This window comes from Heterocephalus glaber, unplaced genomic scaffold, assembly GCF_053883595.1.
Source record: "Heterocephalus glaber isolate CG9 unplaced genomic scaffold, H.glaber_assembly_v1.0 deba00001472, whole genome shotgun sequence".
Taxonomy (NCBI): domain Eukaryota; kingdom Metazoa; phylum Chordata; class Mammalia; order Rodentia; family Bathyergidae; genus Heterocephalus; species Heterocephalus glaber.
The window spans coordinates 10,307,867-10,330,775 of NW_028258315.1; the positions used below are offsets into that span (position 1 = coordinate 10,307,867).

General features: G+C 38.6%; 2 protein-coding genes across 4 annotated transcripts in view; both read left to right on the forward strand.

Annotated features, from left to right (window-relative positions):
- LOC101702179 (glucosaminyl (N-acetyl) transferase 2 (I blood group)) overlaps nucleotides 1-4,522 on the forward strand; it is a 39,918-nt gene extending 35,396 nt beyond the window's left edge. Inside the window, exons 3-4 of one of the 2 annotated variants that reach the window (XR_001183679.3) lie at nucleotides 1,533-1,632; nucleotides 2,759-4,522. Coding sequence is in view for 1 of the 2 variants with exons in the window: in XM_087181757.1 (XP_087037883.1) it covers nucleotides 1,533-1,561 (29 nt within the window). In the remaining variant the exon portion in view is untranslated. Of the gene's footprint in view, nucleotides 1-1,532 lie in introns of both variants that reach the window. The other variant, XM_087181757.1, reaches the window with a different exon arrangement.
- The window catches only part of LOC147826183 (N-acetyllactosaminide beta-1,6-N-acetylglucosaminyl-transferase-like), a 118,757-nt gene that overhangs the window by 75,319 nt on the left and 20,529 nt on the right, over nucleotides 1-22,909 (forward strand). Inside the window, exons 2-3 of one of the 2 annotated variants that reach the window (XM_087181759.1) lie at nucleotides 1,533-1,632; nucleotides 2,759-4,522. The exons of the other annotated variant lie outside the window; for it this stretch is intronic. Coding sequence (XP_087037885.1) covers nucleotides 1,533-1,561 — 29 coding nt within the window. The 3' untranslated portion in view covers nucleotides 1,562-1,632; nucleotides 2,759-4,522. Of the gene's footprint in view, nucleotides 1-1,532; nucleotides 1,633-2,758; nucleotides 4,523-22,909 lie in introns of those variants that run through there. 2 annotated transcript variants of the gene reach the window in all.

Consider the following 22,909-nt stretch of genomic DNA (forward strand, 5'->3'; position numbering starts at 1 on the left):
TGCAAACGGGGAGGTGACGCCTGCCCTCCCCAGAGGTGTTAGTTTGTGCTATCTCTTCCCAGGTGCCGCGTCGGCACGGTGACAAAGCACATGTACATCTCACAGCAGCACTGTCCAGTGGGATTTGTACAGTGGTGAAAATATTCTGCATCTGTGCTTCCAGTATGATAACCACACTCACTGAGCACTTAACATGTGGACAGTATTTTTCGATATGATTGAGAAACGCTATTTTTGTTTAGCATTCATTTACTAGCCACCCGTGACTGCTAATACTGGACAGCATAGCCCTGCAGGTGGACATCAGTTATGCGTGTGTGTTTATATAGGGAGTAGAAATACACACACACTGGCATTTTTTCTTGAAATGAGTTCGCTATGTGGGTGCCTAACAGAAATTATATCTTTTTGCAACCTGCTATTTTGGACTGGGCCCTTTATTTTTCCCCTTGGTACCAGGGACTAAACCCAGCCAGGGCCTTGCACTGAGCTGCATCCTCAGCCCTTTATTTTCTATTTTGAGGTGGTCTAATTCACTAAGTTGCCCAGGCTGGGCTTCAACTAGCAATCTGCATGACTCAGCCTTCCAAAGTGCTGCGATTACAGGGATGAGCCTCCATGCCTGGCTATTTTAGACCAATAAACTATTTTAGAAGAGCTCGAAGAAAGTGCAGAGATAGTACACATGCCCCATATTCAGTTTCCCCTACTATCAATATCACATTAGTATTGTTCACTAGTTAAAATTAAGGACCCCATGTTGCTACACTGTTACTAACTTCACACTTGAGGTTTCCTTACCTTTTATTCATATCTTTCGGTCCCAGGATCCCATGTCAGACTTGGTCATTACCATCTCCACAGGCTCCTGATTTTGATGACCTTGGCAATTTTGAGAAACACTGATCGTGCATTTTGTCAAATGCCCCCAAATTCCCTTAGTCCGATGTTTATCTCACAGTCCAGCTGGATTTGGGGGCTTAGGGAAGGCAGACTGCTGAGGTCAAGAGCCACTTCTGATACATTGTGTCCAGGGTCCATGCTATCAACTTCATCCATGAAGGCTGACCTTCACCTGGCATCTGTCACATCTCTGCACTACCAAGTGACCCTTTCTCATTTCTGAACATCAGTCTTTAGGAGGAAGTCACCATCAGTTACCTCTTAAGGGGCAGGGAATTACGCTGTACCTCTTTTAGCGTGAAGAATCTGTACAAATCATCTGCAATCTTCTGTACAGATTTGTCTTCTTGCCCCATCTTAAGTTTTATTCAGACATTTATTTAAATCAGTATGGACTCAATCCTTATTTCATACTTCAGGAAATGATCCAATACTGATCTATCATCCTATTTACTTATCTTTCTAACATCTATCTCAAATTGTTCTAAGTTGGCCATTGATCTCTCTCACTTGACTTCTGAGTCCCTTTGACATTCTTCCACTGGTTGGGGTTTTCCCTTGTATGCAGTCTCACTTTCTGACATGAAAAGACATTTCCCCCAGAGCTTTTCTTGCTGTTCTCTTACCAGGTTTCGAGGATAATGGATCAGAGCTGTAGCCACAGGGTGAGAAGCACATGGTGACCAGAGGCTTAGACCCCGTGGCTGAGGGTCTGGGCTTCCTCCCCAGGTAAGTCACCCAGCCAGGAGGGATGCCAACAAAGGCCAGGGACTCTGAATGAGGGGCAGAAGGTGCTGGGACTCAGCTAGGACTTCAAGACCAGCTTCAAGGTAGAGGCCGTAGGCCTCTCTGCTCATTTTACCTTCATGTGTTTTCCCCAAGATGATGGACAGATCTCAGATGAACTGCTCCCTAACTTACACCAAGAAACTGATGTAAAACCTTCCAGTATAGACTACAGTGGATGTGGTGCCTATATGTCCTTCACTAGCACAGTTTTTCTGCACAAGTCTTGCTCATGTCATGCTATACTTACTGCCATGTATCTTCCATGGTTTGTGTGTGTACGCCTACCAGGGAGCTTCTTTTTATGAACACTTCTGTTAATTTAAAGGAAAGCAATTGATTTTGACATTACATGTGGGCATCTTATTACATGTTTTCATTACTTCCAATAGCTTCTTCCATTCGTTATACCTCACATTCTCTGGTACTTACCTTTAAATAAGTCATCCCTTTTTGTCATCTTGCATTGATAGAAATTTGCAATGGCATTTTGAAAGGCAGCAGTGACAGCCACACTTCTCGTGTTCCCTACATTAAAGGGCATATTAAATGAGTGTCAGAGAACTGACATAGGTATCTAGTAAATATCCTTCATTACTTTAAGAATCAGAATGCCAAAAAAAAATTATTTTTTAAGAAATCCCAGTTGCTATCTCATTTTTGTTGGCTGCTGGAATTATGGGTAATTTGATTTTTTAAAAATTATTTTCCTTTGCACATACTCCTTCAAAAAGTGAAGAAAAAGGTCACCATTCTTCCTTGTTTTTTAAACAGCTGGAATTTTGTAGAGTGGCCTCTGTCTAGTGAGATACTGGAGCGGGAATGTGGGTGGAGCCTTCAGGAGGGGACAAGGATTAGTGCCCTTTTAAGTGTCCTCAGAGCCACCGTGTGTGAACAAAGCACTGTGGTCCCATCCATGCACGAGGATCTTGGGCTGCCGGTGTCCTCCTCCTACCTCAGACTGAGAGGTCAACTTCTCAGGTCATAAGCCCCCCAGTTCTGGTATTGTTAGAGCAGTTCAAACAGACTGACAGATGGAAAGGAAAATTCTCTGCATTCTCTGTTGCAGACTATGGAAGTGAGTTAAAAGAAAAGAGAAGAGGAGGTCTGCAGTCGGGTCACTAAGAAAGTGGCAGCGAAGAAAACGGTGGTTAAAATGTAACTCGTGACCTCACAGGGCACTGATTGGAAACCCTTGGGTCAGATTTATTTTCTGGATTCATTTCCTTACTAATTAGATTTCATGAGTCATGGAGAGCTAGGAGGAGAAGCGCTGATTCCTGCCATATCTGCACATTCAAACTCTGGTGCCTGGCACCCCGGCCACTCACCTCTCTCATGCCTCTGAGCAGGTGAGGCGAGGTAAGGCCATGCTTAGCATTCACACGGTGGCTCTGCAGAGAATGCCACAGAAAGCAGTCAGATTAGGCTTGCCAATGCCGGGAGGCAGGAGCACTCAGCAGAAGAGAAGTTTAAAGAATAACCCCGAGGAACTTCTTTGGGAATCACAGATCCAGAAAGCAACAGTCACTTAAATACAATAAAGGTCTATCTGAATATTACAGGAATATTTGAAACATGGGAATTTGACTCAAACACTGACGTGGGGATTACCTTGCGTGGAAATTTTCCTATCTGAACAGGTGATGGAGAAGCTTTTCTAAGAAGGGTGGAAATCTGGAGAAATGTCATTTGAAAAGCTTCCACAAATACAAAACTGGAGCAAAGACATAGTACTGCTTTTGTAGGGCTTGTGAACAGGAAGGTTCCATTCACTCTTCCATATTTACCTGGGCATGGTGGCACATGCCTGTAATCTTAGCACTTGGGAGGCTGAGGCAGGAGGATCAGTGTGAGTTTGAACTGTGCCAGGTTCTGGTTCTGGTTCTAGGCATGTAGCTATGTATTAGGATTACCAGGTCCTCATGGGCCTAACAGTTAATACTCAGTATGCGAATGACAAAGGGGTCAGTTCATCAGCATTATTTTATACTTTGTATATGTGTGTGTGTGACAAGAATTGAACCCAGGATCTTCATGCTGAGCTACATCCCCAGCCCTTTTTAAAATTTTGAGACCCGGTCTCACTAAGTCATTAAGTTGCCCAGGTGAAGCTCAAAGTTGGCATCCTGCTCCCTCAGCCTCCCAGAGTGCTGGAGTAACAGCTGTGTACCCAGTTGATTTTATACTTTGAAAGCATTTTTACAGTATTTGACTCACATATGTATAAAGCCATGCCTTTGTTTTAGATCATTTGCAAATACAGGGGGCCCCGACTTACAAACTCAATTCGTTCTCAAGGGCTGGTTGTAACTCAAGTTGATACGAAGGCTCAGGCTCCTCTACACAGCCTTCAAAGTCTCTCCCCTGTGTACAGGAAGAGCTCAGTGTGCTTAGAGAGACACCAGCCCAGGATTTCTCATTAACCCCACACAGGAAAGGATGCTATCATGTTCCTTCCAGAACTCTTTAAAAGTTAAATCTGTATCTGAGGCCAACCAGAAGCACAAGTGGCCGGCATTTGGATCATAACTCAAGACTTTGGTCATAAGTTAAAACTAAAATTCTGGTCATAATCCAAGTTGTTCGTATGTCAGGCTGGTTGTAACTTGAGGGTCCACTGTACTTAAGCACTTCCTCCCTGCCAGACACTGAGCTGACTGCCGAAAATGAACAAAGCCTCACCTTAGTAGATGTCACTACAAATATGTCTCAGCAAACTTTCAAGTTTCTATTTTGTTTCCTAGCCGCAGGATGTGAAGGATTCCGATGGGTCTATCCTTAATATTTATTACTGGTTCTGTACCTGAAACAAGTCAAACATGATCTCTTCTATTTGCCATTAATTTTTTTTAAAAAGCGAAAGAAAGAGAAGATTGGCAGATCCTTTCTTGTCTAATTGGGGGGAAAGAAAAATTACAAAATGTATCGGTGAAGAAGATAATTTTAGGCAGTGATTAAGTGCTGTGAAGAAAACAAGTGGGCGACACAGGTGAGCGGATGTGGGTGAGGATTTCTCTAACTGAGGCTGGAAAGGAAGGAAGGCTGTCTGCAGACGTTTTTTTAATGTCCTAATTTTTGAGGTACGGAGAACTGAACTCAGGACCTCGCACATGTGGGGCAAGCACTCTACCTCCTAACTACATCCTGAGTCCTGCTTTCCCCCCATATATCAGAACATATTAATTTCTACAAAATACTGGGGTTTATGTCTTTTTCATACGTAAATACAACATTTTGTTCATATCTATGCCTCATCCTTACACCTTCCCCAGATAGTCTCCTTTATTCTCCAATAAGTCTCCCTTCTACTTTCACATCCCCATCCTCTTCCCCCCTCCCTCCCTCCCTCTCTCTCTCTCTCTCCCCCCCCTCCCCCCCTCCCCCTCCCTCCCCCCGCCCACACCTATGCACGTAATGCTTGTATTTCTCAGTCTGGCTTATTCTGCTGAACATAAGGATCTCCAGTTCCATCCATTTCCTATAAATGCCATAATTCTGTTCTTCTTCGTGGCTGGATAATACCCCACTATGTACGCCGCATCTTCTTTATCCACTCATCCACTGAAAAGCACCTGGGCTGGTCCCTCAGCCTGACTATTGTAAATTGTGCCACAATAAGCATGGGCATGTAGGTTACGGTAGCTCTGTTTCTAGTTTTCTGAGCAACCTCAGAGGAGATACGTTGAGACCGTGTCACCATCTCTAGGTGATCTTAAACACTACAGCTGGAGATTAGGAATTGTCTTTATCAATGCATTTTTTGGCCTCAGTAAAAATTCAAGGGCTCCTTGGAGAAAAACCTGGTTTTGAGCTTGGGTAGAGAAAATAGGAAATGAGACTGGAATAAGTTGCCCTGGAAGTGGGAGAGAACATAGCAGGAGGCCCAGGGGTCACCTCGAGGGGCTCCTACCAGATAAGTCTAGGTCACTTTGAGGATCAAAATAAATAATGACAGCACCAGATTTTAATCCAGTTACTAAGACTGTGGATACACACATGCATAGGCACATATAAACATATATACACAAATTGTTAAATAAAATTTATAATAGGCCAGTGACTTGGGCTGAGCTCGTGCTCCAGGCTCCAAAAGGCCAAATATTTAAAAACCAGCCTCATGAAATCAACTGTGATTCTTTATTTAGGGGTCCAGCAAACTCTCTGTGAAGGCCCAGAGGATAAATTTTTCAGGTTTTATGGGTCACGTGGCTTCTGTTGCAGTTATTCCCCTCCGCTTTAGAACTGCAGACAATGTGTGAACATGGCTGTGTCCTAATAAACCTTTATCGGTACCCTGTGGTTGTGGAGTGTGGGTCCCAGCCCTACACAGTCCTTCCTGTCCACTGTAAGTCTAAGCAGGCAGAGGTGGAAGAGGTGGATTACCAGCATAGTGGGTGCTGAGGCTGCTTCACCCACCCACTCCCCCAGGCCAAGTGGCAGGCCAAGAGAATCACCAGAAAAAACAAGAGTTCAAACCAAAGGAAGACTGGAGTCCACTTCTCTGGTTAAATCTTTGCCTAAGAAGCGAGTATATGGCTGTGCACTCATCTAGGCAAACAAGGAAGACAGCTGGAGCAAGATGGCGAAGCAGAGGGAAGGTCAAAGTGGAGAGAGAGAAGCAGGACTGTTTGGTGTAACAAAGACATGTGAGAGTCACTAGGCCCCAGGGGACATGGTGGAAGGGAACTGGACTTGGCTTGTTCTGTCCTGACTTTGCCAGAGGCCTTGCAGCCAGGGTAGAGGATTACTCAGTCGGTTGTGGGAGAGTTTGAGCTTCCAAGTCAGAAAACTTGGACAGCAGACAGGCTGCCAGGCTCTCCAAGGAATGGGGGGAGGGTGCAGGAGGGGAGAGAGAGGGACAGAGATAGAGACACAGAGAGAGAGAGAGAGACAGACAGACAGACAGACACAAAGAGGAAGAAAGATGCAGCCAGTAGTCACAGTAAGTATCCATAGCCAGTTGGTGTGGGAAAGTGAAGCAGCCATAACCAATAGCCAGAGTATTATAGTACTGATCTGTTCCTTAGAAGAGAGACCACGGGAAAGTCTCAGAGGGAAGCCACACACCCCCTCCCCTCAGTAGCACCCACTCAGAGGTGGACTAGGGTCAGGTGAAGTCAAAGAGCAGAATGTGCCTCCCACCCCCCCCCACTTCCTTCAGTCCAGGAACTCAGTGAGGGCCAGAGGAAGGAAGCATTAAATTGGAATTAGAGCCAGACATGGCAGCACATGCCTGTAATCTCAGTTTTCTGGGAGCTCAGGCAGAAGGATCACAAGTTCAAGCCCAGCCTGGGCAATTTGCTGACTAACCAAGACTCTGTCTCAAAATTTAATGTAATTAAATGTAACGTAGGATGTAATGTAGATTAGTGGGAAGGTCCTGGGTTCAATCCTCAGTATCACTGCCACACCACCTCCACCACTACCAATGATAATAACGACAGCGACAAAGTGGAATGAGATTGGAGCTTTAAAGCAGCCGGTCTCTTAATCATTCAAGGTATTTTGGAAGTTACAGAATCGACTCAAGGTCCTATTAAGTAATCTGCCATAGAGAAGAAAAGGAAGATACAGAACAATACATTTGTAGGCCAAGATTGCTGGGGAAAAGTGTGTTTCTCTCTTGAGGTGAAACTGCTTTAAAATACAGTAATAGCTCACCAATCTGAGGTCCATTTAATGAGCACTTTTGGCCACGCACGCCAGAGGCACAAAACCACACACACACACACACACACACACTGTCTCACACACACACTGTCTCACATACACGCATGCCTATGGAAGTCTCTGGTTCCAAGAAATATGTAAGTCAATGAAGTTGTTGCTGTCATTGTCCTTGTTGTTGTCATCAATATCACAGATGGATCAGAATGCAAAACAATGGAGATAAATAAAGGTGACTACAAATGAAAGGGATAAGTAGAATGTACTGGAGGGGCAAATTACCAAAATTATGAAAAAATAATATTCCTTATGTGACTCAAGTGGTCACCAAGACACATTTATCTTTGCTATAGCTCATTAAAGAAGACTGAACACATGCCGTATTTTAGAAAAACTTCTGACAATTAAAAGAGTTGGTCCAAAAATGAAGGTTCAAAGATCTTTGAGTGAAAGTGTTTGTATAAAAATACATGGGCATCGAAGAAGTATACAGTAAGATGTGTAATAACCAACAAAAGCTTATACTATATAAAGCTAACACTTTGAACAGCTCTATGGTCAATCACATGATGGGGTAAATAATATAAGTGAATTATGTAGTCATGAGGATACATTTTCTGAGAAAGAACGGAGATGTGTCACATGCACGCACCAGCTCCCCACGGGGCATGTGACTGCTGAGTACTGCAAACATGGACCAATGAAAAATAAAATAAATGAAAGAGCTGGTCCATAAAGAAATACATTTCAAGTATTCAGAAAATTCACATGGCGATCCATGAATCTACCAGTGAAGGGAATCATTTGAAAAATATATGAATAATCAAAACTGTCAATTTATATGAGTAATATATGGATGTTGAAATTTAGCCCTCAGTTCTCCATAATTCACAGCAGTTTCCACAGAGATTCTGCCTTCTCCAAAATCCATAGCAGACTGTGTGGCGATTTGCCACCCAAAGTTTCCAGGAACCCTTTAAAACTAAATGGATGAGAGGGGTGAGTCAGCCCGTTCAATTATTCATTAGAAGAATCTGCTGAGAGCCAATGGTGCCAGGCACTATGCTGAGTACTTGAGATAAAAACCAACCCTTACGAACTAGCCCTGCCTAATGCAGCCAACTTGTGAGGACAGAAATTTGGAACGATAAGCAGAAGAGACAGGGCTGGGAGGAACCCGGGTGGGAAAACTCCAGGAAACGTCAGCAAAATAGGAGGAAGGCTTCAGCCAGGGTGTAACTTGGCACAACCATGACTAATTCACTGGTTCAGCGATAGAAGTGAGAAATGGGAACTAACCCTTTCCCGTCTTCTCCCCAGGTACAGCCAGATCAGATAAAAAGGAGGGCGTGTGGTATTGATCAAAAGAGATGGGAGCACCAGAATCACCAGATAGTGGAACAAGAGAGGGGCGGAGAGACAAGTTGTATCTGGTGAAGTGAGTGCGGCTCAAAGCGTGGTCAAATCTAGACTTCTAGGGAAGTGAAACGTTTTAGATTTTCTTTTTAACTCTCACAGGATTCCATTCCTCCACCCCACCCCAAGGTGTCAAAAACAAAAATGGAGTTTTGGAGATGTTACCTTTTCATCATTCAGTTCTGGTCATTGTCACAGTCGCAGGCACAGTCCTGTACTGTAGAAGGCACTAGTCTCCAGCTGAACAGTGTGCCGAGGTGGGGCAGCTGGTGAAGACCAGGCCCTTTCTGTCACAAGCTTATGGTGACAAACGGGGAAAAGGTGCAAATGTGGCCACATGCATGAGCCACATTTGGACTGGGTCACCGCCCTTACTACGCGATCCAGAAATCCTCACAACTCCTTTGTCGACTGAAGAAGCCACATTCTCCGTGGATACGAAAGGACGACCAGCAGAGACTTTCTATGCTTGCATGCTCTTCTGAGCCATATCCATGCCTAAGAATGTCTACTGGATTTATGTAGATAAGGCAGCCACCATTGAGTTTAAAATGGCTGTAATACTATTATTATTTTTACACACAAAATATTTATTGGTACATTTTAGATATATATAATGATAACATTTATCATAGGAAATTTGTACCTGTACCCAATATATCTTGCTTCTTTTTATCCCATTCCTCCTCCCTTTGGCCCCTCTTCCCCTCCTTATTCACAAAAGCTTTGCTTCCATTTTTCCTTCTATTCTTTTTTTCTTGTCTCTTCTTTCCTTTCCCCCTCACTCCTCCCTTGTTCTCATTTAACATTTTCTTCCAATTTCCTAATATCTGTTATATATTTGAGTCCTTATTTCCACTTTCAGTTTCTCACACTAGAGAAACAATGTGGCATTTAGATGTGTGTCTGATTGATTTCACTTAAGAGTATGGTCTCAAGGTGCATCCATTTAGCTAGAAATGTCTCAAGTGTATCTTCTTTATGGCAGAGTAGTACTCCATTGTATAGAAGAAACCTACATCTTTATTCATTCATCAGTTGATGGGCATTTGGGCTGTTTCCAAGATTTATCTATTACAAACTGTTCCACTATAAACATGAGTGTGCATATATTGCTGTGGTACGTTGCTTTTTCAGGAAGATACTAAGAAGGTGGGTCAATGGGTCAAGTGGAGCCTCTAGTCCTACTTTTTTGAGGAACCTCCACACTGATTTCCACAGTGGTTGCACCAGTCTACACTCATATCAACAGTATAGAGAAGGCTTCCTTTTACCTCATAGCCCCTCCAGAATTTGTTATTGGTTGATTTCTTGATAGCGGCCATTCTTTCTGGAGTGAGATAGAATCTCAGTGTTGTTTTAATTTGCATCTCTCAAATGAACAGTGAAGTTGGACATTTTTTCATATATTTATTTGTCATTTCTACTTCTTCATCTGAGAAGTGTCTGTTCATTTCAGAAGCCCAATGTTAGATTGGGTCTTTAAATTTGGGGGGGGTCTGAATTTTTGGGTTCTTTATACATTCTAGATAGTCCTTTGTCTGATTCTTTTGAGTTCTTTATACATTCTAGATAGTCCTTTGTCTGATTCGAGTTCTTTATACATTCTAGATAGTCCTTTGCCTGAGGAGCACCTGGCAAAATTTTTTTCCCACACTGTGGGTTGTCTCTGCACTCTGTTGGTCGTTTCTCTTGCTGTGCAAAAGCTTTTTAATAAGATGAGATCCCAGTTGTTGGTTCTTTGTGATACTTCCTGTGTGATTGGGGTTTCGTTCATAAAAATCTTTGCCTACACCAATGTCTTTGAGAGTTCTACCTATTTTATCTTCCAGCAGATTTAGTATTTCTGTTTTAATATTTAGAACTTTGATCCATTTTGATTTTAGTTTACTGTATGGTGAAAGATGTGGGTCTAGTTTCAATCTTTGGCAAGTGGAAAACCAGCTTTTCCAGCACCATTTATTAAAGAGGCTATTTTTCTTCCAGTGAAGGTGCTTGACTCCTTTGTCAAAGATGAGATGGCTGAGTATGTCTGGAGTTGTTTCTACATCTTCTAATCTATTCTATTGATCCTCGGGTCTGTTTTTTGTTTGTTTGCTTTGACAGTACCATGCTGTTTTTATCACAGTAGCTTTGTAGTATAATTGCAGGCCAGGGATTGTGATGTCCCATCTTGCCTTTGTTGCCCAGAATTGCCTTTGCTATTCTAGGTCTCTTCTGGTTCCAAATGAATTTTAGGATTGTTTTCTCTAATTCTGTGTGATATGCTATTGGAATTTTGATCAGGATTGCATTAAATCTGTATAACAATTTTGGAAGTATGGCCATGGTTCTTCCTATCCCAGAACAAGGGATATCTTTCCATTTTCTGATATCTTCAACCTCTTTCACAGTACTGTAGCTCTCAATGTAGAGGTCTTTTACTTCCTTTGTTAGATTGATTCCTAGTTATTTCATTTTTTTGGATGCTACTGTGAATGAAAGGTATTGTTTCCCTAATTTGTCTCTCAGTGAGTTTGTGATTTGTGTTCAGGAAGGCCACTGATTTTTGAGTGTTAACTTTGTATCCTGCTATGCCACTGAATTTGGTTATTAAATCTAGAAATCTTTTGGTGTTTGGGGGGTCTTCTATGTAGAGTATCATGTTATCTGCAAATAATGATAATCTAACTTCTTCCTTTCCTATCCTTATTCCTTTTATTTCTTTCTCTTGTCTAAGTGCTCTGGCTAAAGTTTCAAGAACTATATTAAATTAAGAGTGGTGACAGTGGACATCCTTGTCTTATTCCTGATTTTAGAGTGAAAACTTTCAGTTTTTATCCATTTAATATGTTGGCTGTTGGTTTGTCATAGATGGCCTTTATCAGATTGAGATAAAGCCCATCTACTCCAATTTTCTTTGGGGTTTTTTTTTTTTATCATGAATGAGTGCTGGACTTTGTCAAGTGCTTTTTCTGCATCTATTAAGATGATCATATAGTTTTTGTCCTTGGCTTTAATACAGTATATTACATTTATTGACGTGTATAGGTTATCAACACAAACTTTAAAAGCCAGAAGAGCTTGGAGTAAAGTATTCCAACCCCATTAGCAAACAACTTCCTACCCAGATTAATATAGTCAGCAAAACTTTCCCTCTAGATAGATGGAGAAATAAGGACATTTCATGAAAAAGAACAACTCAAAGAGATTTATGAATACCAAACCAGCATTCCGGAAATATTCAAGAATATCCTAGACAGAAACAATGAAACCAACAAAGCCAAAAATCCAGATGGAATAAATACAGCAAGCAAGGGCAAATGGATAAACAAAAAATAGGAAAAGAAAAACAAAGGAGTAAACAATAGAGAAAGAGTGCAATGATAGGAATTAATCACTACCTCTCGGTAATATCTCTCAATGTTAATGGCCTCAACTCACCAATTAAAAGACACATGTAGGGCTGGGAATTTAGCTCAGTGGTTTCAACGCCTGCCTCCCAAGTGCAAGGTCCTGAGTTCAATCCCCAGTACCAAAAGAAAAAAAGACACATGTTGGCAGCCTGGATCAAAAAACAGAACCCAACATTCTATTGCATTCAAGAAACTCATCTAGTCCAAGAAGATATTCATAGACTAAAAATTAAAGGATGGAAAAAAAATTGAAGGATGGAAAACAATATTTCACACATCACAATCCCCAAACAAACAGAGGTAGCAACTGTACTCTCAGACAAAGTAAACTTCAAGTTAAAACTGATCAAAAGAGGGCCAGGGATTTAGGTCAGTGATTCCACCGCCTGCCTTGCAAGCTAAGGACCCGAGTTCAATCCCCAGTACCAAAAAACAAAAAACTGATCAGAAGAGACTAAGAAGGTCACTACATATTAGTTTAGGGAATAATTCAACAAAAAGAGATGATACTTAGAAATGTACATGCACCAAATACCGGAGCACCTATCTTCATAAAACACAAATACTGCTGGACATAAAAGATCAAATAAACACTAATACAATCATAGTGGGTGATCTCAATGCCCCACATTTGCAAAGAGATAGGTCAATGAAACAAAAAATCAATAAAGAAACATCAAGAAAAAAAAAAGAAACATCAGAGCTGAACATTCTGCAGTATGTTCTACTCTACTACAACAGAATACACTTTCTTCTCTGCAATATATGGAACTTTTTTCAAAACAGGTCACATATTAGTCCACAAATCCTGCTTACATATAAAAGAATTGAAATCACCCTATGTTCACTATCAGACCATTGTGTACTGAAACTAGAAATCAACAGCAGAAGAAACCAAAGAAAATTTTAAAACACCTGGAAATTTAATAACATACTTCTGATCACCCAATGGGTCACCAATGAAATCAAGGAAGAAATTAAACAATGCCAGCACAACCTACTGGAACCTATGGGATACAATGACAATGGTCCTAAGAGGGAAGTTCACTGCAATCAATGCTCATGTTAAGAAAGCAGAGTGAGTTTGAGTAACCTAATGATGAATTTCAAAATACTTGAGAAACAACAATTCAAGCCCAACTCAAAATTAAGGAGGGAAAATACAAAGATCTGAGCAGAAATTAATGAAATTGAGTCTAAAAAAACTGCAAAGAATCAATAAATCAGAGAGCTACTTCTTTGAAAGAACAAAATAGATAAACCTTTAGCCAAACTTACCAAGAAGAGAGAAAATACATCGATGCAATTAAAAATTTAAAAGGAGATATCACAACAGATACTGTCAAAATCCAGAAGACAGTAATACTATGAAAAATTGTATTCCAACAAGTTGGAAAATCTTGAAATAATGGACAGATTCCTTGACTCATACAAATAACTAAAATTAACCCCCCCCAAACAAAAATATTGAAAATCCAATAATAAGCAATGAAACTAAGATAATAATAAAACACTTACCAACTAAAAATAGCCCAGGATCTGATGGATTCATTGCTGAATTCTATAAAATCTTTAATGATGTTTTATCACCAATACTCCTCAAATTCTTCAATGAAATTGAATTGGAAGGAGTGCTTCCAAACTCAATTCTGGAAGCCAGCATCACTCTGATCCCCTTTTTAGACAACTAAAAAAGAAAACTATAGGCCAATCTACCTAATAAACAGGTGCAAAAATCCTCAACAAGACATTGGCAAATAGAATGCAATACATCATCAAAAGGATCATACATAATGACCAAGTAGGTGTCATCCCAGCATTGCAAGGATGGTTCACCATATGCAAATCAATAAATTTAATAAACCACATGAACAGAAGCAAGGGGAAAAAACTCATGATCATATCAATAGATGGAGAAAAAGCTTTTGAGAAAATCCAACCTCCCTTTGTGATAAAAACCCTGAAGAAAGTAGGTATAGGAGGACCTTACCTGAATCTTATAGAAGCCATTTATGACAAACCAATGGCCAACATCATATTACATGGGGAAAAACTGAAAGCTTTCCATCTAAAATTAGGAACAAGACAAGGACACCATCACCACTTCTCTGTAACATAATACTCAAAACATTAACCTGCACAATCAGTCAAGAGAAAGAAATAAAAGGGATATGTACAGGAAAGGAAGAAGTCAAATTATTATTTGCAGATGACATGACCCTCTACATAGAAAATCCAAAGAATTCTACCCCAAAAATCTTGGAATTAATAACCAATTTCAGCAGTGCAGCAGGATACAAAATCAACACACAAAAATCAACAGCATTTGTGTATACCAGTAATGAACTCAGTAAGGAAGAAATTAGGAAAAAATACCATCACACTATCATTAAGAAAAATTAAATACCTAGGAGTAAACATAAAAGTCCTCTAAAAGGAAAACTATAGTTCTCTGAAAAAGGAGATTGATGAGGATATCAGAAAGTGGAAAGGCATCCCCTGTTCCTGCATAAGCAGGAACCAATATTGTCAAAATGTCCATACTCTCAAAACTGATAATTAGCTTCAATGTAATCCCAATCAAAATACCAGCAGCAATTCTTATAGAACTAGAGAAAACATATCTAACATTCATATGGAACCAGAAGAGACAGAATAGCTAAAGCAATCCTGGGGAACAAAACACAAAGCAGGAGATATCACAATACCTGACTTCAAGTTATACTACAAAGCAACAGTGATTTTTTTTTTTAAAAAGACATGGTATTGGCACAAAAACAAAAATGTGAATCAACAGAACAGAAAAGAGGATACAGTAACATCCCCAGATAAATTCAGCTATTTCACATTTGACAAAGGGGCCAAAAACATATGTTGGAGAAAAGATAGCCTACTCAACAAATGCTGCTGGGAAAATTGGCTTTTATATGCAAAAGATTAAAGCTGGACCTACATCTCTTCCCACATACTAAATTAAAATCAAAATGTGTCTAAGATCTAAATAAACATTAAGACAGAAACAATGAACCTACTGGAAGATAAAATAGTAAAAGACTTGAAGTCATACATGTAGGCAACAACTTTCTGAACAACTCCAATTGTGCAGGAATTAACAAATGGTATTATATCAAATTACAAATCTTCACAACAAAGGAAACAATTAGTAGAGTGAAGAGACAGCCAACGAAATGGGGAAAAAGTTTTGCCAGCTATTCCTCAGATAGGGGACTAATGTCTAGAATATATAAAGAATTAAAAAAAAAAAAAAAGACTACCCAAAATAAAAGACTCAATTAAGAAATGGGCAAGTAAAATGAATAGACACTTCTCAGAAGAAGTACAAATGGACAACAGACATATGAAAAAATGTTCAACATCTCTGACCACTAGAGAAATGCAAATTAAAACAATGATAGGATTGCATCTTACACCAGAAAGAATGCCAATGATCAAGAAATCAAAGAATAACCAATGCCACTGTGGTTGCAATGAAAAAGGGACTTTCAGATCTTGTTGGTGGGAATGTAAACTAGTACAGCCATTATGAAAACCAGTATGGAGATTTCTCAAAGAACTACAATTAGAAATAGCATTTGACCCAGATATTCCCCTTCCTAAAGAACTAAAGACATCACATTACAATGGTACATCCACACCAATATTTATAGCAGCACAATTCATAATAGCTAAATCCTGGAAGCAGCCTCTATGCTAATCAATGGGTGAATGGATAAATAAAAGGTTGTATATTTACATAATGGAATACTATTTGGGTATAAAGAAGAATAAGTTCAAGACATTTGTAGGAAAATGGATACACCTAGGAAATACAATGTGAAGTGAAATAAATCAGACACACAAGCTTAAATATATGGTTTCTCTCATTTGAGTAAGGCAAATTACAAATAAAGAGCAAAATGTAGGACCGCTGGAAGGAAACAAGGAGATACATCTTTTACATATAGGAAAGGGTCCAGGACACCATGGGCAAGGAAAGGAGGAAGGGAGGGGAAGTAAAAAGGCCTAAGATATGTCATGTACCTGCACCAAATACCTACAATGAAATGTAATCATTATATGTCATAAACATGAACTAAAAATAATAATATCAAAAATGGAGAAAAAAAGTGGAGAAAGGGGATTTAGAGACAGATGGGAGGGAGGTGGGAAAGGGGATTAAAAAAGAATCAAGCTGTGTTACATACATTCATCTACTCTCTAAGATGAATATAAACTTCATGTATGGCAAACATGTACTAATAAAATAAGAAAAAATAAGATCTGCTACAATTTTGTTTCTCCTTTTAAGTTTTAGCCTCATGAACATTCATGCTGTTATTGCAGAAATTAATGAATTTTCTATTCTCACTGAATTGCATTCTACCATATTTGATGCTTTTTTACCTACATTAAATTTTATTTAGTACTGATGTCATGATTTACTTTGACTTTAGTTTGAATTTACCTAATGTGTTTTGTCAGTCTTTAATTTGTATACTTATCCAGGTCCAGGGTACAATAAAGAGATTTTTTAAAAACCACCTATAATATGAACAGAAAAAATTAACATAAATAAGTATTAACTATTTAACAGGGGATTAATTACTAACTAGAACACCAAAGAATAGAGAAATAGTGGGCATAGGGAGCATTCACTACCTCTAGGGCTACGGCATAGTAACCAAGGAAGGAACAAACTTGGAAAGTGCTCTGACAAAAGCTGAGGTTCAGAACTCATTGCAGAGGCCCACTTGATAGTCAAGAAGCTTGCTAAGATGAGCAGTATTGGATGTCCTTTAGCCTCACAGGAGTGCTGATGTGAAACTTAATAGAAAGCTACCCACAGGATGAAAAGCACTGGAAATCTACCCTCTGCGGCACTATCAAATTTATCTGGGAAGAATAGTACCTGTAAGCTACCAGAATCAAAATAAAATGCCTATAATAACTAAGAATAGAAGTTCCCTCCTCTTTCAGTACCATACTACACCCTTTACTGACACGACATTCTGTGAGCTGGCAAAGGAGAAATATTTCCATGATCCAGCTCCAGTATCACATAAAAAAATACATTTAGAGGTAAAAGGCAATAAATTAATAACTAGCACAGTCCACCCCTTGGCTTTTTAGTTTCCATTTGTATCCCTACACATCTGAACTTCCATATAATAACAAAATGACTCTGTCTCCATCCACGATATTCTTTGTGTAAATGAACAAGTTTTCAAAGTTTTCCAAAAAGTCAATGACATACTGTCTCAACAGTCATGGTATTAACCACTGGCTATATTAATTAGTGCTCAAACACAATTACAACCCAATTAAATATTTTGCTATCTAAATAATACATTATAAATTTAATCTTCCATAACTGATACATAAAATAATGGCAAGAAGAGAGATTAGAAATGGTTATCCTAAACACACAAATACACACAAGCAAAGAGAAAGCATACAAAGCCACTACACTCATTTGTACAGTTGGACACAAGGTAGTAAGTAATATCTGTGACCTTCATCCAAGCTCATTTCACATTTCCCTTGGCTTCAGCCTGACCTTGACTAATGAATTTCCTTACCTGATGGAGAAACCCAAATCACCTTTCCTGAACTATATGAGTTTAAATATTTTTGCCTCTTTTTGCAGTTTCCTATTCACCTTTCATTCTGAGCGTGGAAGTAATAAGAGGCTTCTGAACTCCAAGAACTCCCTAGGTTTCAAACAGCACTGGATATACAATTTCTTCTTGAAATTAGGTCAATCTTTCCAGCCTGTAGAGTTGCACTTATTTCTCCATAATGATTAAGTGACATAGCAATACAGAATGATGATTTCATCTTTGTGGGATCCATTACTGTGTCCCTTGATGAAAGCATCCCTCCACCACTCTTGGAATCCAAGATATTCATACCAGCAGAATTCAAAATTGTGTATGCTAGGAAGCAAAAATCCTGTGAGTTATAAATACAATAATAATGGGGATACTTCTACTTTGTCTTTGATTCCCAGACTCATATATTTTGGCTAGAAAGATGACAGCATCTTATAATGGTCTCTGATTCAAAGTACATACTGCCCCTTGGTCAATGTATATACTGCATCTAAAGACAGTGGTGAAGGAAAATCCCGCAATCATTAGAACTTCAAGTAATACCTTTGGTAGTTTGCTTTGTAGCCAGACATATGGATCTACACTCGCTCCACTCTGGGCAGGTACAGTGTGGGTCTGGATCTTGGGAACTTGGAAGGAAAAGGACTGGAAGATTGTTAACAAGGAAATCTTATTACCTTCTGGATGGTCTAAAGCCACAGCTGTCCACTTTATGCAGTACCAGCACATTGTTTACAAGAACAACTCTGCCCTGAGGCAGCTTTCACATCTGTTTTTCCATCATTAGCTCCACCTTCTCTCCTGAGTTCCATGTACACGTTTCTTCTGATGCAGTTGATTTTTAATGTTTTTATAGAAAACATCTAGATATACTTTTAAAAGAGAGCATAATAAATTCTCATAATTGTGGCAATCCATTTCACAATCATGCAAATTATGCTATAAGTTTTACTTTATCTCTTTCTATTTAAAAAAAAAAACTGGAATAACTTAAAGCAATCCTGAGCTTTGTTATTATGTTATCCACCCCTGAAATACTTCACTATGCATCTCAAAGGAAAAAACAGAACATTTTTCACCCAAACACAATGCCATTATCATCTGAATAAAATTAACAATATTCCTTTAGTACATTTGAATACCCAATTCAAACTAATTTCTTTAACTGTCTCAAAATTATACAGTTAATTTTTTTTTTTTTTGTACTGGGGATCAAACTACGGATCTTGGGCTTGCAAGGCAGGCGGTGGAACCACTGAGCTAAATCCTTGGCCCGTACAGTTAATTTTTTAAAATAAAAATCTGAAGACATTTCATTCATTGAATTTGCTCATAATGTCTCTTAAATCTCTTGGAAATTTCTTTCCTTCTAAAACAGACCTTTTATTTTGTAGAAGATCTCACATTTAAGATTTGGTAGATTGCTTTCTTGTTTTTTAATTTGCCTATCACATCCTACAGATCAGAAATTCGATGACAAGACTTGATGAAATTAGGGTTCCATTGGTGGTGTTGGTGGGGGGGTGTCTGGGCATTATTGAGGTCTTCATGTTGCATGGATCAGAATACAGATAATGGCCAGTTGTCTTAATTAATAAGTGACTTCAGACAGATGCACTTCTCTTAATTGCCCACTGAACACAGCCCTGAGAGAACCCCCACCTGCTCCTAAACTGCTCCTCTTCCTCTACCGTCTGTCTCTGTTCCAGGCAGTCTTCTGAGACATCTTACACACTTCTTTTCCACTGATGGTCACACTCCAGTACATTCCTTTTCCTGACTCCCCTGGGCAGAATAATCACTCCTGCCCTTCTACCCTCATTCGCTTTTGTTATTCCTCTATGACTGGATTTATCACATTATATATAATATGTATTTCTCTTCATATCTAGACTGGAAACCTTTTTAAAAGACCCTAAGTCTTATTCAGTGCTCTAAATCCCTAAAGCATGATCAAATGAAAAGTTTACTGTAGAATGAAGGTACTTTTTTAAAGCCAATAGTAAACATTTGAATAGCAGTATAAAAAAGTAGTATCTTTTCATCTCTTCTTCGTTGATATATTAAATTATATTTAAAATAAATTTAAAACATAAATTTGTGTCAGTAATATTATTTATAAGAAAAAATATGCAATCCAATATTTCACAGACTACAGCAATGATGCTCACGGGGCTTTGGGATCATGTTTGTAGTGACTGTTAATACATGATTTTCCTTAGACATATGCAAACTTTGTCACATGGCTAATAAGTAATGGAATGAACATTCAGACTGGACTATTTGACATGCATCAATTACTTCTGGCCCCATCTCATGATCACATAGTAAAATTTTCCATTTTGAAGATTATTTGACATTTCTAGAATAAGAATGTTATGCTAAAGGAAACTTCCACAATCATGCCCCAATTCTGTCCATTGCCCCAAGAGAAAAATAATCCTACCAGGTCTGGGGATTTAGCTCAGCGGTTTTGCCGCCTGCTGTGCAGGCACAAGGACCTGAGTTCAATCCCCGGTACCAAAATAATAATAATAATAATCATCATCATCATCATCCTACCTAACCACTTCCTTCATCTTCTTTTAACTTGCCTGGTTAACCCCTCTCATCATACTCATTTTACACATTTTTAATCCCTCTAATTTCTCCTTTTTCATTCATTGCTTCCTGGTTTCATTTTCCTTGTCATACAAGTGAAGGGAAGAAGATATAATCTTCTTTTCTCAGCCCTCATGAGCTCATGGCTGGGACATGAAACTATACAAACACATGGGGATTAAACAATACATTATTGAATAATCAATGGATCACAGAAGAAATTAGGGAAGAAATTTAAAAATTCCTGTAATCAAATGACAATGGAAACACAACATGGCAAAACCTGTGGTTCCCAAAAAAAGCAGTTCTAAGGTGGAAATTTATAGATGTGAATGCACACATTAAAATAATTGAGCAACTCCAAATGAATAACCTAATGATGAATTTTACAGTCCTAGAAAAATAAGAGCAATCCAAATCAGAAATTTTTAGAAAGAAAGAAATTATAAAGATCAGAGCAGAAATCAATGAATGGAGACTAAAAAAAATATAAAGGATCAGTGAATACAAGTGTAGTTCTTTGAAAGCATATGCAAGATAGACAAATCCTTAACCAATTAAAAAAAGAGAATAACTCATATCAACTAGAAGTGAAATCACAACCAATACCATCAAAATCCAGAAAAATATAAGGAACTACTTGAGAAACTTATATGCCAATAAATTAGAGAACCTATAAGAAATGGAGAAATTCCTAGACGCATATGAATTAATAAAATTGAACCAAGAAAATTTAAAATCCAAATAGTCCAATAACAAGCAACAAAATAGAGGCAGGAAAAAAACCAAAACAAAACACCTGTACTAACAAAGAAAGCCCAGGACCTGATGAATTAACCACAGAATGCTACCAGAACTTCAGGGAAGATTTAACACCAATACTCCTCAAACTCTTCAATGAAATTGAAAGGGAAGAAGTACTGCCAAACTCATTCCTGGACATTAGCACTACCCTGATAACAAAACTGGACAAGGACTTAAAAAAAGGAAACTACAGACCAATCTTCTTATAAACATATATGCAAAATTCTTTGATGAGACACTAGCAAAGAGAATGCAACAAAGCATTAAAAAGGTCATCCATCATGACCAAGCTGACTTCATCCCAGGGATGGAAGGATGGTTCAACATATGCAAATCAATAAATGTGATACAGTGCATAAACAGAAGCAAGGACAAAAATTACATGATCATTTCAATAGATATAGAAAAAAGTCTTTGACAAAATTCAACATACATTCATGATTTAAAGAAAAAACTGGAAGTAGGTATAGAGGGACCTTATCTCAAACTGATAAAAGCCATTTATGACAAACTTACTGCCAACATCACACTAAACGGTGAAAAGTTTTTTCTCTAATGTTAGGAACAAGACAGGGATTCCCGTACTCACCACTCCTGTTCAACTTAGTATTTTAAACTTTAGCCAGAGCAATCATGCAAGAGAAAGAAATAAAAAGACTATGTATAGGAAAGGAAGTCAAACTATCCTTATTCACAGATGACATGATCCCTTTGCATATAAGATTCAAAAACTCCATGGAAAGACCCATAAAATTATTAAATAAATTAAGCAAAGTAGAATACACAATAAATACAAAAATAAATAGTATTCCTGTACACCAACAATGAACCCACCAAGAGAAAAATTAGGAAAACAATACCATTCATAATAGAGTCAAGAAAAATCAATTAACAGTAAAACTTGGTTTGCAAGAATAATTCATTCCATTCATAATCCAAAGCACTTGTATAGCGGGGAGGAGGGGGACCAAGTGCAATCATGTGACATTCAGCATGATGTATTACTTGTGTCACAAAACAATGTTCATTTATCAAGTTTAAATTTCTTAGAAATGTTTCCTGGAATTAAAACCTCCAGGTTGCCAAAGGATCTAACCAGCCAATACCTCTCCCTCCTCACCCTATTTTCTCATCCCCCTCTTTCCTTACTCTGGCCATCCTGGTATTGCACTGGTCTGTGCATTTTAGGCTTTCTTTTAAAAATTCTATACCCAAAGACCATGAAGTTATTTTTCTATGTTCCCTATGAAAAGTTTTGGTGTTTTATTTCCACACTTATCATTCTAATATATCTAGAAATTCCTGGGAAGTGTATAATATAGCAATAAATCTAAAACTATCTTTATCCACTTGGATACCCAATGACTTCTAGTGATATTTTTTTCCCACTTGAAGTTCCTCAAGTCAGTTTCTAAGTAATTATTTTCCACTAGTGTGCTTTTCTTTCTTTCTTTCTTTTTTCTTTTCTTTTTCTTGTACTGGGGGTAGAACTCAGGACCTTGTGCTTGTGAGACAGGTGTAGTGCCACTGAGCTAATTCCCCAGCCCACTAGTCTGTTTTCCTTTTTTTTGTCTGTTTTTCTAATTGCCATTAGTCTGCTCAGAATGTTCTTGGCTATTTTTTTCCTTAAATTCTTTTATTGGTACATTTTAGGTATATAATACATTTACATTTATCATTGGGAACTTGTAACTTTACATCATGTATCTTGGTTCTTATTTT